Consider the following 14,889-nt stretch of genomic DNA (forward strand, 5'->3'; position numbering starts at 1 on the left):
CAGATAATAAATGAAGAAAGAACGATACATTAGAATATCACTATTTTGTGGCTTAAAGACTTAAATATAAGACATGACACCATAAAACTCCTAGAAGAGAACACAGACAAAACATTCTCTGACATAAATCGTACCAATGTTTTCTTAGGTCAGTATCCCAAGGCAATAGAAATAAAAGCAGGGACTTCCCTGGTGGTCCAGTGGTTAAAAATCCACCTTCCAGTGCAGGGTATGTGGGTTTGATCCCTGGTCAGGGAACTAAGATCCCACATGCCACCAGGCAACTAAGTCCGCATGCTGCAACTACTGAGCCTACATGCCTCAGCTAGAGAGCCTGTGTGTTGCAACTACAGAGCCCATGCGCCACAACCAGAGAGAAGCCCATATGCCACAATGAAAGATCCTGCGTGCCACAACTAAGACCTGATGCAGCCAAAAATAAATAAACAAATAATTTTTTAAAAGGGAAGAAATAAAAGCAAAACTAAACACATGGGACCTAATCAGACTTATAAGCTTTTGCACAGCCAAGGAAACCATAAATAAAATGAAAAGACAACCTACAGACTGGGAGAAAATATTTGTTACTATTTTTTAGGTATAGTAATGGTACTGTAGTTACATTTAAAATAGGAGTCCTTATCTTTTAGAGACACATATTGAAATATTTATGGTTGAAATATGATGATGCTGGGATTTACTTCAAAATAACCCAAAGGAAGAGGGCAGTGTAGATTTAATAAGATTAGCTATGAGTTGACTGCTGAAGTTGGAGGATGGGTTCATGGAGTTTCATTACACTATTCTCTGTATGTGTTTGGAACTGCCTATACTAGAGAGCTAAAAAGGGGAAAAAATTAAAATTGGCATCAGGAAGTTAAATCATATGATCAAAGACACAAAGTAGCCATCACATTTTCCCCACCTACCTGTTCTGTTCTTCCGTTTTTCTCGCTCTGCTTTTAGCTCCTCCATGGCTTGAGATTTCTTATCTAGTTTCTCATCCCGTTTGGAACGTCGTTCCTTGTTATGGGATGTTACCTGGGAAGGGAAAAATATGTAGACTGGCTCTTTTTACCAACAGCTGATGATAACATTCTCTATACCTAAAAATCATTCGGTTCTCCAATGTGAATCTATATTGGTTGCAGAAATTGAAATTTGCTTAAGAGGAGAGAGCATCCTCTTGTGGACAAAGAGGATAGAGCAGTAAAGTCAGTCCTTGTCTTACCTGCCTAATAAACAGAAAGCCTAAGAAGTATAAGATAAACACTTTCTGGAAGGACTCCCTAGATCACAGCTAATATATGTTAATACTGTCAACAAAGCTTTTTGTGATAAATGCAGAGATGACTAATTTTCCCAGCTACATTTATTACCAAGTCCAGGATGACATACACCTGAGTAAACATCATAACCGATTCAGCTACCCGGGACAGGAAGTTTACAAGCTTTCCCTTAAGGAGTGCTCACACACCAATGAGCTGCTTTTTACATGCAGACTTGAGTAGAATTCCCATGGAGTTAAACAGCACAGCTAATGGTGAAATGATATGTCCAGAGATTAATGAAACCTATAAGATGAAGATAGTACATAAACAGTCTTGCACTAACTGACCTAGGCTGATTAATATAAACCCATCTTTTATATAAACACACATACACACTCAAAATAGAGGTTTTATTCTTTGAATAACGAGGACTATTGAATCTCCTACCTGAGATTCTTGAATCTGTGTCAGTTTCTTCTTTTCCTGCTCCTCTTCTTGCTTTTTCTTTTTTTCTTTCTTTTCTTTCTTTTTGGCTGTTTTCAGTTTTTTCCTGATTTCAAATCTGTTTAAAATATATTTATTTGGTTTTTAAGTGGCAATGAAATATTTGTAGACTGATTTCTATTACGTAGGAGAAAGGAATTAAGTGCGGGGAAGGAGTTAATAAATGTTTTGGTTTCCTGTAAGAAACTCCAATGTATCTTATAAGTACATTAGAAATATTGAATATAAATACACCAGAAGTACTTGAAAGCATTAAGGTGGAATAGACTTAAAATGAGAGAATACTGTTGTATCCTGTTGGTAACGCACTGCTCTTCCTCAACTTCACATAATGGAAGAAAATAGTTGATTCTTGGATCAACTCCAATGGTGTCCTATTAGAAACATGATGAAGCCACAGAGAGCCACTCTCCCGTTGCGGAGCACAGGCTCCAGACGCGCAGGCTCAGTGGCTACGGCTCACGGGCCTAGTCGCTCCGCGGCATGTAGGATCTTCCCGGACCAGGGCACGAACCCGTGTCCCCTGCATTGGCAGGCGGACTCTCAACCACTGTGCCACCTGGGAAGCCCCACTGTCACATTTTTAAGGTGGTCAAGACACAGGCTGTATTTTAAAAACACCACTCTCCATCTTTCTTCATTAGGAAAAATGCCTCCCTCAGCTCCACCCCAGCGAAGATGTGAATAAATATGCTATTCTCTTAAACAAATGCAATCTAGGCTCTCTCCCTGTAACAAAAAGCAGGCTTTTATGAAACAAAACTATTTTTTTGTGTGTGAATTTAAGGAACTTTATGGAAGGAATAAAATAAATATTAAACTCTTTTCATAACATTCTAAAATAAACCCAATATGAAATTTTTTACTTAATTCTTAATAGGGTCAATATACAAAAATTAACTGTATTTCTATATACTTGCAATGAATAATCCGAAAACGAAACAAAGAAAACAATTCCATTTACAGTAGCATCCAAAAGAATACAATATTTAGTAATAAATTTAACAAAACAAGTGCTAGTCTTTCACACCCAAAACTAAAGGACTGTTGAAAGAAATTAAATAATACCTAAGTAAGTAGAAAGATATCACATTCATGGATTAAAAGACTTAATATTAGATGGCAATACTTCCAAATTTGATAAACAGATTCAACACAATTCCTATAAAAATCCCAGCTGCTTCTTTTGCTGTTGCAGAAATTGATAAGCTGATACTAAAATTCCTATGGGAATGCAGAGGGCCCCATATAGCCAAAACAATTTTGAAGAACAAAGGTGGAGGACTTAACACTTCCCAAGTTAAAAATTGACTACATAGCTACAGTAATCAAAACAGTATGGTACTGGCATAACCATAAACATAATGATCAATGGAACAGAATACAGTCAACAAATAAATCCATATATCTATGAACAACTGATTTTCAACAATGGTGCCAAGACTGGGGAAAGAACAGTCTCTTCAACAAGTGGTACTGGGACAACTGGATAGCTACATGCCAAAGAATAAAGTTGGACTCTTACCTCACACCATATACAAAAAATGATCTCAAAATGGATCAACGAGGGGGAGAGGGATAAATTAGGAGGTTGGGATTAACATATACACACTACTATACATAAAACAGATAATCAACAAAGGCCTACTGTATAGTACAGGGAACTCTACTCAATACTCTGTAACAACCTGCATGGGAAAAGAACCTGAAAAAGAATAGATATATGTACATGTATAACTGAATCACTTTGCTATACACTTGAAACTAACACAACATTGTAAATCAACTGTACTCCAATATAAAATTTTTAAAAATGGATCAATGATCTAAACATAAGACCTACAACTATAAAACTCTTACAAGAAAACATCTGGGTAAATACTCATGAACGTGGATTTGGTAAGATTCTTAGATATCAAAAGCTGCAGCAAGAAAAGAAAAAATTTATTGTGCATAAAAATTTTTAAATTTTGTGCATTAAACAATACTTGACAGTGAAAAATACAACCTACAGAATGGGAGAAAATATTTGCAAATCATGTTATCTGATAAGGGTCTACTAACCAGAATATATAAAGAACTCTTATAACTCAACAACAAAAAGACAAATAACCCAATTAACAAATACGCAAAGCACTTGAACAGACATTTCTCCAACAAGGATTTGAAAAGATTCTAAACATCATTAGTCAACAGGAAAATGCAAATCAAAACCACAATAAGACACTTCACATTTACCAGGATAGCTATTATCAAAAAAAGAAAAAATAACAAGTGTTGGCAAGGATGTGGACAAACTGGAACTCTTATATATTGCTGGTGGGAATGTAAAATGGTACAGCTGTTATGGAAAACAGTTTGGTGGTTTCTCAAAAAGTTAAACATAAAATTACCATATGACTCAGCAATTCCACTCCTATGTATATACCCAAAAGAATTGAAAATAGATACTCAAATATTTGTACATGAATGTTCATAGTAGCACTATTCACAACAGCAAAGATATCAAAACAGATTAATAAATAAAATGTGGTATATACACATAATGGAATATTATTCAGCCATAAAAAGGAATGAAGTACTGATACATGCTACATGAATGAACTTCAAATATATGTTAAGTGAAAGAAGCCAGGCACAAAAGACTACATATTTCTGATTCCATTTATATAAAATGCCCAGAAATAGGGAAATCTATAGAGACAGAAAGTTAGTGGCTTCCTAAGGCTAGGAGCAATAGAGGGAACTGAGTACCAATAAGTACAGGGTTTTTTTCTGGGGTGATGATAATGTTCTGAAATTAATTGTGGTGATGGCTACACAACTTTATGAATGTATAAAAAACCACCGAACCACTTTCAACCACTTTCAATGGGTAGATTCTATGGTGTGTAAACTACATCTCAATAAAGTTATTTTTAAAAGTTAATACCTGAGGTGCTGAGAAAACTGGACAGCTACATGTAAAAGAATGAAATTAGAACATTTTCTAACACCATATCCAAAAATAAACTCAAAATAGATTAAAGACCTAAATGTAAGACCAGAAACCATAAAACTCTTAGAGGAAAACACAGGCAGAACACTCTTTGACATAAATCGCAGCAATATTTTTTTGGATGTCTCCTAAAGCAAAGGAAATAAAAGTAAAAATAAACAAATGGGACCTAATTAAACTTAAAAGCTTTTGCATAGCAAAGGAAACCATCAACAAAACAAAAAGACAACCTACTGAATGGGAGAAAATATTTGCAAATGATATGACCAATACACAGTTAATATCAAAAAAATATATATATAAACAGCTCATACAACCCAACATCAAAAAAACAAACAACCTGATTAAAAAATGGGCAGAAGACCTGAAGAGACATTTTTCCAAAGAGGAAATGCAGATGGCCCACAGGCACATGAAAAGATCTCAACATTGCTAATCATCAGGGAAATGCAAGTCAAAACCCCAATGAGATATTACCTCACACCTGTCAGAACGGCCATCATCAAAAAGAACACAAATAACAAATGTTAGTGAGGATGTGGAGAAAATTAACTGGCGCAGCCACTGTGGAAAAGAGTACAGAGGTTTCTCTAAAAATAGATACTTCCTTGGTGGTCCAGTGGTAAAGAATCCGCCTTACAATGCAGGGGACGCAGGTTCGATTCCTGGTCAGGGAACTAAGATCCTACATGCTGTGGGGCAACTAAGCCTGCATGCCACAACTACTGAGCCCACACGCCTCAACTAGACCCCGTGTGCCACAAACTACAGCGCCCACGCACCCTGGAGCCTGCACACCACAACTAGAGAGGAGTCCGCGCGCCATGATGAAAGATCCAGCGTGCCTCAACGAAGATCCCACGTGCCTCAACTAAGACCCGATGCAGCCAAAAATAAATAAAATAAAATAAATAATAATAATAATTTAAAAAACTAAGAATAGGGACTTCCCTGGTGGTCCAGTGGGTACGACTCTGAGCTCCCAACGCAGGGGGCCTGGGTTCAATTCCTGGTCAGGGAACTAGATCCCACATGCATGCCACAACTAACCCCCGTGTGCCGCAACTAAGGCCCGGTGCAGCCTAAATAAATAAATAATAAATAAATATTTGCAAATGAAGCAACTGACAAAGGATTAATCTCCAAAATTTACAACCAGCTCATGCAGCTCAATATCAAAAAAACAAACAACCCAATCCAAAAATGGGAAGAAGACCTAAATAGACATTTCTCCAAAGAAGATATACAGATTGCCAACAGACACATGAAAGGACGCTCAACATCATTAATCATTAGAGAAATGCAAATCAAAACTACAATGAGATATAATCTCATACCAGTCAGAATGGCCATGATCAAAAAATCTACAAACAATAAATGCTGGAGAGGGTGTGGAGAAAAGGGAACCCTCTTGCACTGTTGGTGGGAATGTAAATTGATACAGCCACTATGGAGAACAACACTGAGGTTCCTTAAAAAACTAAAAATAGAACTACCATACGACCCAGCAATCCCACTACTGGGCATATACCCTGAGAAAACCATAATTCAAAAAGAGTCATGTACCAAAATGTTCACTGCAGCTCTATTTACAATAGCCAGGACATGGAAGCAACCTAAGTGTCCATGAACAGATGAATGGATAAAGAAGATGTGGCACACATATACAATGGAATATTACACAGCCATAAAAAGGAACGAAACTGGGTTATTTGTAGTGAGGTGGATGGACCTAGAGACTGTCATACAGAGTGAAGTAATTCAGAAAGAGAAAAACAAATACCTTATGCTAACACACATATATGGAATCTAAAAAAAAAAAAAAATGGTCATGAAGAACCTAGGGGCAAGATGGGAATAAAGATGCAGACCTACTAGAGAATGGACTTGAGGATACGGGGAGGGGGAAGGGTAAGCTGGGACGAAGTAAGAAAGTGGCATGGACATATATACACTACTAAATGTAAAATAGATAGCTAGTGGGAAGCAGCCGCATAGCACAGGGAGATCAGCTCAGTGCTTTGTGACCACCTAGAGGGGTGGGATAGGGAGGGTGGGAGGGAGGGAGACGCAAGAGGGAAGAGATATGGGGACATATGTATATGTATAACTGATTCAATTTGTTATAAAGCAGAAACTAATACACCATTGTAAAGCAATTATACTCCAATAAAGATGTTAAAAAAAAGAAACCAAAAGGTAATAATAATAATAAATAAATATTTTTTAAAATATTAAAAAAAAAAGAAAAACCTAAAAATAGAACTACCATATGACCCAGTAATTCCACTCCTGGGTATATACCTGAAAAACAAAAATGCTAATTCCAAAAGACACATACACCACCATGTTCATAGCAGTATTATTTGCAATTGCCAAAATATGGAATGAATGGATAAAGAAGATGTGGTGTATATACATACAATAGAATACTACTCAGTCATAAAAAAGAATGAAACTTTGCCATTTACAAAAACATGGATGAACTCAGAGGAGACTATGCTACGTGAAATAAGTCAGACACAGAAAGACAAACACTGTATGCTATCAAGTATATGTGAAATCTAAAAAATACAACAAACTAGTGAATATAATAAAAAAGAAACAGATTCATAGATATAGAGAACAAACGAGTGCTTACCAGTGGGGAGAAGGAAGCAGGGAGAGGTAATATAGGGGTAGGGGATTAGGAGGTACAAACTATTATGTATAAAATAAGCTAAAGGATATATTGTACAACACAGGGAATATAGCCAATATTTTATAATAACTATAAGTGGAGTATAACCTTTAAAAACTGTGAATCACTAAATTATGCATCTGTACCTTATATAATATTGTACATCAACTATACTTCAATTTTAAAAAAGTTAACAGCTTATATTTACATTATGTTCTTATATGTATTATCTCACTGAAGACTTACAACAATCCCCAACGAGAAAGCTGAGGAATGAGGAGGGTAAGTGACTAATTCAGATAACCTGGACAGTGATTTTGACTTGAGCCTAGATTTTCTTTCTTCTTCTTCTTTTTTTAAAAAAAATATGTATTTATTTGGCTGCATTGGGTCTTAGTTGCAGCACACGGGGTCTTCGTTGTGGCATGTGGGATGTTTCCTCGTGGCGCACGGGCTCCAGAGCACACGGGCTCAGTAGCTGTGGTAGCGGGATCTCTAGCTGCAGCGTGCAGGCTCTAGAGCACGCAGACTTAGTTGCCCTGCGGCACGTGGGATCTTAGTTCTCTGACCAGGGATCGAATCCGCATCCCCTGCATTGGAAGGCAGATCCTTAACCGCTGGACCACCAGGGAAGTCCTGAGCCTAGACTTTCTGATGGAAATGTCAGTGCTCTTTGCACAACCAAGCTACCTTTATGCTGCCTGCACTTACCTTTAAAAAAAAAAATTTTTTTTTAATAAAAGAAGAGGAAGCTCTAGAATAGGTGAAGAATCTAACAACCAAAAATGATACCTCACTACTGGTGTTGCTGGCTATAAAACAGGATGCTAATGGTGTTTACATTAAAAACATGGAGAAAGTTTCTGAGTTACCATATTGTACTGCCTTGCAGCTAAACAAATGAGCTACAAAAACCTCCATTTTCTGTGAATGGCTCTGAACTTCTGTCTTAATTATCATCATTGTAAACATTCTTCCAATCACTAAAAAAGTCACAGAATCAGTCAGTCAACTGCTTCAGTCATATAAGGTGAAAAATAAAAAATCTAAGTTTGAGATCAGCCACCCACTACTCTTGAGCTACTTTGTGATTTTATCATAGGGCCCTATTGGCCTTATATGAGAACCTCTTGTTATGCTCTCCCCAATTCAGAAATACAAATTTCAGAAGTCATTCTTAACCATGTGGCAACTGTGGTAGTTTCTTAAGTCCTGTTTGTTCCAATACAGGTAACCGTGGAAGCATTCACACTCAAAACAAATGTCTATTACTTGCTGCTGACTGAAAGCCAAATATTCTTGTCTAGAATAACTCACCAGACTTAATATGGTCTCCAGAAGGGACAGACAGGCTCCCAGACGAAATGGGACTAACTGCTGCCAAGGAAAATGCTTCTGTTTATTTCGCAATATTAGGTAGGTAGGGAAGGATCCAAATTGTGAGGACTATTTTATCTCCTGAGACAAAGTCAAGTTTATTTCACCTTGAAATTCTGTTAGGAGATAAAGAAACACTTCTGCCATTTAAATATGGCAAAAGTAATCCAAAATACTTAAGCAGCTTTGTATGTCAAAATGCAATTTAACATTTGAGCTTAAAAAAAATACAAAAAGCATGCTGGGAGGATAGTCAGATTCCTAACTCATAAATAATGAGAAGAAATTTCAAGTCTTGACTCCTGTGAAGACAGGGCTCCAAATGTGAACTTTGGGAAATTACTTTATTATTTTATTTTATCATTAAGACTACCACTTTACCTTTTTTTTAACACCTCCCTCTTCTCTATGCGGTTGAACAGTTCTTGCTCTCTCTCCTTTTCTGTCATCTGTTCCAGACGGGCCCTGTCTTCCTCATCTCCCATGAGGTCTTCTCCATAGCCATCATGGAATTCCTCATCTTCTGAGGAAGAGTCTGAATCTGAACTGGAGGAGGAGCTGTTGCTGTCAGAATCTGACACTTCACCTGCAACAAAGGACCAAACACAAGATTAGGTGATGCTGCAGAAGACAGAGCCACAGGTGGCCCCACAGTGTTGATAATCATTACCCCTTGGCTCTTCTAGGTGAAGTGGAACATGGTCATCTCACCTCCCTTGGGAAAAGCCTTGGTCTGCCTTTGGCAAATGCAAACACAGGTTACAGAAACTTAGGCTGGATTAAGAAACCAACATGATCTTTTTAATTTGACTTTTGTATTTTGAAAAAATTACAGACCTACAGAAAAAAGTTGCAAGAATAATTCAACTCCCGTACATCTGTTACTTAGGTTCACCCATTGTTAACATCGCCAATTCACTTTCTGTCTACATACATAAAACAATTTACACATTTTTATCATTTATTTTGCTGAACTGAGAGTAAGCTGCAGAGATTGTGACCTTTCACCCCTAAATACTACTTGTAAAAAGGAGTCTCTTATATAACCAAGTATACAATGATCAAACTCAGGAAATTTAACATTTAAGAAATAGCATTATCTGACATACAGTCCATATTCAATTTTCATAATAAGTATACGGAGATGCTTTGAGACTGTGTAAACATCTTGTTCCTCAACAAACTATCATCCAGTGGTTTTAACACTCGTTGATAACACTTCAATTATTACTATGATGGCTGAAAATGGTGATTGTCTAACTATACTTTCTTCTACATTTATTAGTTGGCATTTAAAAAAATCAATGTTTTAATAAGTCATTAAATGGATTAGTGAATTCCTAATGATACTGGATCTTGGTAGGACAAAGGGTGATGGAAAAAAGCATTACATATTGTAACTGAGTATTATGTTAAACTAGCAATTTTGTGCTTGACTCAATTTGAGCTAACATTCACAGGCATGTGCTTAAAAAGCAGGTTAGGCCAATTCTGTACAAGCCACTTTGTATATAAACATTATTACTCAAAACAAATATAAAGTTTACCATTTTAGTCCTGGAACAAGTTCACTTTCAAACTAGTGTTAGCAAAAATTCTCATTTCAAAACAACATTTTTTACTGAGTTTTGTATCTGGTTCAAGGATTTTCCCCCTATGAATAACCAAGAAAAAGGAAAGAGAAGGCACTCAAGTTAAGGTAAATGGAGACTCTAACGCAGGGAATCCTCACGGGTTTCCTGGATGGGTTTCAAGGGCTTCACTAACGCTTTGGAATGCATGTATTTTTCTTGCTTCATTCAGATTCTAAACAGACCATGACCATTGAAAAGATTAGAGACCCCTGCAATAAAGGCAGAGGCCATGCTGTAATTGTAATGCAGGCACCTTTTCCCTCCATTTCTGACTGCAGCTTCTACTAAATAAGAGTTCACTCCCAAGTCTGCACCACTTGACTCACCTTCCTCAGGGGCTGAGCTCTCAGCTGAACTGTCTTTGTCCGAACTGCCTGAGGAAGCAGTTTTATTGGCCTGTTTCTTCATGGTTCCTTTCTTCTCTATTTTTCTGGCTTTTCCTTTCTTCTTATTTTTATTGCTCCCAAAAGTCCACTACAAGGAAAAAAGAAAAAGGAAAATTGAACCAGGGATTTTATCGAGAAAAGCTGTAAGTTTCAAGAATTAAGAGTCTCTGACATTCATCAAAATGATTCCAAGTCTCTACTGCTTTGGATCCGAAACAAATACACTTTATAAGATGAAAGATATTGATTCTTGAAACCTTTGTTAAAACTTCATAACCTCTGGTTTGTAATTTCTTAATGTCAGTAGATAATTGATATAATAAACATAAAATTTAATTAGTATACTTTTTATCAATAGAAAAGCAAATATATCAACTTAATGGCAAGTCAACTGAGTTAACTATAACTCAGTTGGTACAAGAAACAGCTTCTAATGTTTCCTGTGGCAGAGAGGTCAGCAATTGCTAGAGATTGGTATGTCTGGGTTTCAGTACACAGTGCATGGCTGAGTTCTGGAGTGGGTCCCAGGAAAGCAGGGAATAAAGCTTTTTAGCAAGAGAAAACTTCAGAAAACACAGGGAGAAAATGATGAAGGCCACTCTTTGGCATGGATGGTAGTATCACTGGTACCAACTCCAAGGAGTCAGAAAGTATAGTAGATCATTAAAATATATATATACATATACATATATATATATGTATATATATATATTTAAATCTGCATATATTACACTACAACATAATGTTTACATTGGATCTTCAATAGGAGATCCCATACATCTAAATATAAGGAACCTGCAACTTGTATTATCAAACTAACAGGCAGGCAATACACAGTTGATCACTCCAAGGCCAAAAAAATCATCTTCATCAAGCACTTTAATTATAAGTCTGAAAGACCATAAAATCATTTTTTAAATTCACAGAGACTATTTAGTTACATTAAACCACACCTCCTTTGATATTTTAACTTGTCAATTTAGGAGAATGATTTTAGGTGAAAAATACTTTACTTAGAAACTTTATTTTATGTACTCTAAAAATAATATTCATAACCAGCAAGGGCCTACTGTATAGCACAGGGAACTATACTCAATAATAACCTATAATGGAAAAGAACCTAAAAAAGAATATATATATAAAATAAAATAAAGTAAAATTCAAGACTTCCCTGGTGGCACAGTGGTTAAGAATCTGCCTGCCAATGCAGGGTACATGGGTTTGAGCCCTGGTCCGGGAAGATTCCCACATGCTGCGGAGCAACTAGGCTCATGCACCACAACTACTGAGCCTGTGCTCTAGAGCCCACGAGACACAACTACTAAGCCCACGTGCCACAACTACTGAAGCCCGCACGGCTAGAGCCCGTGCTCCACAACAAAGAGAAGCCACCGCAATGAGAAGCCCGCGCACCGCAACGAAGAGTAGCCCCCTCTCACTGCAACTAGAGAAAGCCCTCGCAGAAATGAAGACCCAATGCAGCCATAAATGAATAAATAAATTTATTTAAAAAAATTAAATTAAATTAAAAATTTTAAAAAGTATATATAAAAACACTGAATCACTTTGCTGTACTCCTGAAACTAACACAACATTGTAAATCAACTATATTTCAATAAATATTAAAAAAAAACCCGGAAATTGTAAAACAAACTGAGATAATACTAAATAAACAAACCAACCAACCAAGGAGGGGGAGGATAAAAAAATCAAAATAATATTCATCTTTCCATCATCACAGATTGAATTATAAATCTGGTATTAACATAAAAATTCTACGTCTAATATTTAACAAAAGCACCAAGTCTTTGCTCCTTCTATAATGTGATCATATTATAAGGTGATCATAAATCTACCTCCTACCTCACAATAGCCAAGATCAGAAGTAAATTTACTTTGGAGTTTTTTTGGGGGTGTGGGGTGAAGGGATAGTTCTGATGAGATTTCCACCTTAGAAATGTTCCAGATGAGCTAGTTTTAAGAACTACAGTCTGTTAATTTACCTTGATAAAATATTGTGAAAGGGCAGTATTTTAATCTTCTGATTTTTTATTTTAATTTACTCTTAGTTATTTTAATTGCCACTTTGTTTTTGTACTCAGGAGCTAGGAAGAAGGGACAAGTGAAAATAAAACAGCTCCATGTTCTAGAATGATATATTAAGTGAATAAATGATATATTAAGTAATATACCACTTATGTATTAAGTGATATACATTAACAGCGACTTCTCTTTATAAATGAATTTACTTCTCAAACTTTTAACAATTCAACACTTAGATCACTATTTAGAAAGAAATCCTAATGCTTCTCTTCTAAAAGCTATTTTTCAACCATTTGAAATCTTAATCATTCAAGGAAGATACTTTTTAGGTCAGTTTGAAAGAATCCAAAAGAGGCCAAAGTGTTCAGTTTCATAGTTAACTGAGCTAAAATATATCAACTTCCTATGCTGAGAATACAGATATTACTAGAGGCAATAATGTATAAAACATCTTTTGCACTGGCTTTGTTTACAGGAAATAGCACAACTATGCACATAGTAGTCAATATTTATTGGCTGGTTATGAAAATGAGCATGACCCATCTCTTCTAAACAGGGTATCTTTTTGTACTTCTTTGTACAGAAATCCCTTCTTTGTACAAAGAAGTCCCTTTGTACTTCTACCCAATGGGAATATGAAAAGGCTGACAGCATAAAGGGCGAGCTACCAGGGTCACATGTGTGTTAGAGTGGATAGATCTATTTTCACCTACAGATTTAGATTTCTCACGTGCAACAGAGTCAAATTCTGAACTTCCAGGGTGGGGGGAAAAGGGGGATTGTGTATGAGAGTAAAAAAAGACTTAAATGTGAACTCACACAGGTGAATCCAATTCAGGAGGTGCTAGAAAGCTATCTGGTTTCTTTATCCTTCCACTGTCTATCTGCTGCAATCTGCCATTGCCTAAGCTTAGCAACTGTCATCTATAGCCTATGATGCTTATTCCCTGGAGGGGAGAGATAAAAGATAAGAGCTAAAATAGAAGAAATAAAATGTTTCAATTTAACAAGGGCTTGCCTGGCTGAACCTGAGTGTGGGAAGGGAACCTTGGTCTTTTTCCTTCCAACACAATTTTCAAAAGAAATGACAGAAGTGCCTCATCTCCCATGAGGCTAACTCAATAGAGTCTGTCATGCCAATGGCAAACAACCAAACTCACTATATATGACAGGGTTTTAGGGAAATAAAATAATCACTTAAAATATGGGGACCAGTCACATTACTCCTATTTAATATAGAGAAAGAGACTCAAATGGGTACTGATAATTTCCCAAGATTTTTTTTCCTGCAGAATAGATCATATGTGTAATATTTTACATTTACTCCTTTAAACCAGAAGCTCCTGAGTGTTTTTTTGGTCTGAGCACATATTTTAAATATTTGCCCAGTACCTCTTCTCTCAAGATCACAGAATCTAATAAACCATAAAGGAGATGGTCAAGACTTGTGGTAGGCAAAACTGACATAGAAGTATCTTAACCCAGCCATTAGCCCAGAGATTGCTCACCTATTCCTGCAAAAGCCTTATTCTGTTGACTCCAAGACAGAAGGAAAACTAATTCTTTCATTGCCAGAGTGTGGTAGTAAATGGAGTCTAAAGAGTACAGTGCATGATTAAAGAGATGCTCTCAGGCTTTCCCCATCCATCAGAGAGTAGAAGAAATGACCTGGCTTTTCTTAATTTGTTTTGGGAACTATGGCTTCACTGAAAGGCAAGCTCTGTTGTGACCTTAAAAGTGCTCTAAAATGTACCACACAGAAGGCAAGAATAAGAAAATGAGTGCCTGCTGATCTGCATCTGAGTACAGAGGCCAGAGCATCCCCCAAGGAGAGCTGCTTAAAAACAATCTGGGAAAGGGAAAGGGTCCACTGTCAGTCAGGACCCTAATACACACTAGCACCCTGCTTTTCCCAAGCATTCTATATGCATGCAGGCTCACACAAAACACCAGGAAAGTATTACGTATAATGCAGTGATGAAAACCTAAAACAGTG

At 36.7% G+C, this 14,889-nt stretch overlaps 1 protein-coding gene across 1 annotated transcript in view; it reads right to left on the reverse strand.

The window, feature by feature from the left end:
- The window catches only part of RTF1 (RTF1 homolog, Paf1/RNA polymerase II complex component), a 48,782-nt gene that overhangs the window by 14,275 nt on the left and 19,618 nt on the right, over positions 1–14,889 (reverse strand). Inside the window, exons 3-6 of the mRNA XM_029238901.1 lie at positions 10,791–10,938; positions 9,212–9,416; positions 1,719–1,833; positions 930–1,041 (exon numbers count right to left, since the gene is read on the reverse strand). Of these exons, the coding sequence (XP_029094734.1) occupies positions 930–1,041; positions 1,719–1,833; positions 9,212–9,416; positions 10,791–10,938 (580 nt within the window). The remainder of the gene's footprint in view (positions 1–929; positions 1,042–1,718; positions 1,834–9,211; positions 9,417–10,790; positions 10,939–14,889) is intronic.

This window comes from Monodon monoceros, unplaced genomic scaffold (genome assembly GCF_005190385.1).
Source record: "Monodon monoceros isolate NGI ecotype Baffin Bay Population unplaced genomic scaffold, NGI_Narwhal_1 Super_Scaffold_21, whole genome shotgun sequence".
Lineage (NCBI taxonomy): Eukaryota > Metazoa > Chordata > Mammalia > Artiodactyla > Monodontidae > Monodon > Monodon monoceros.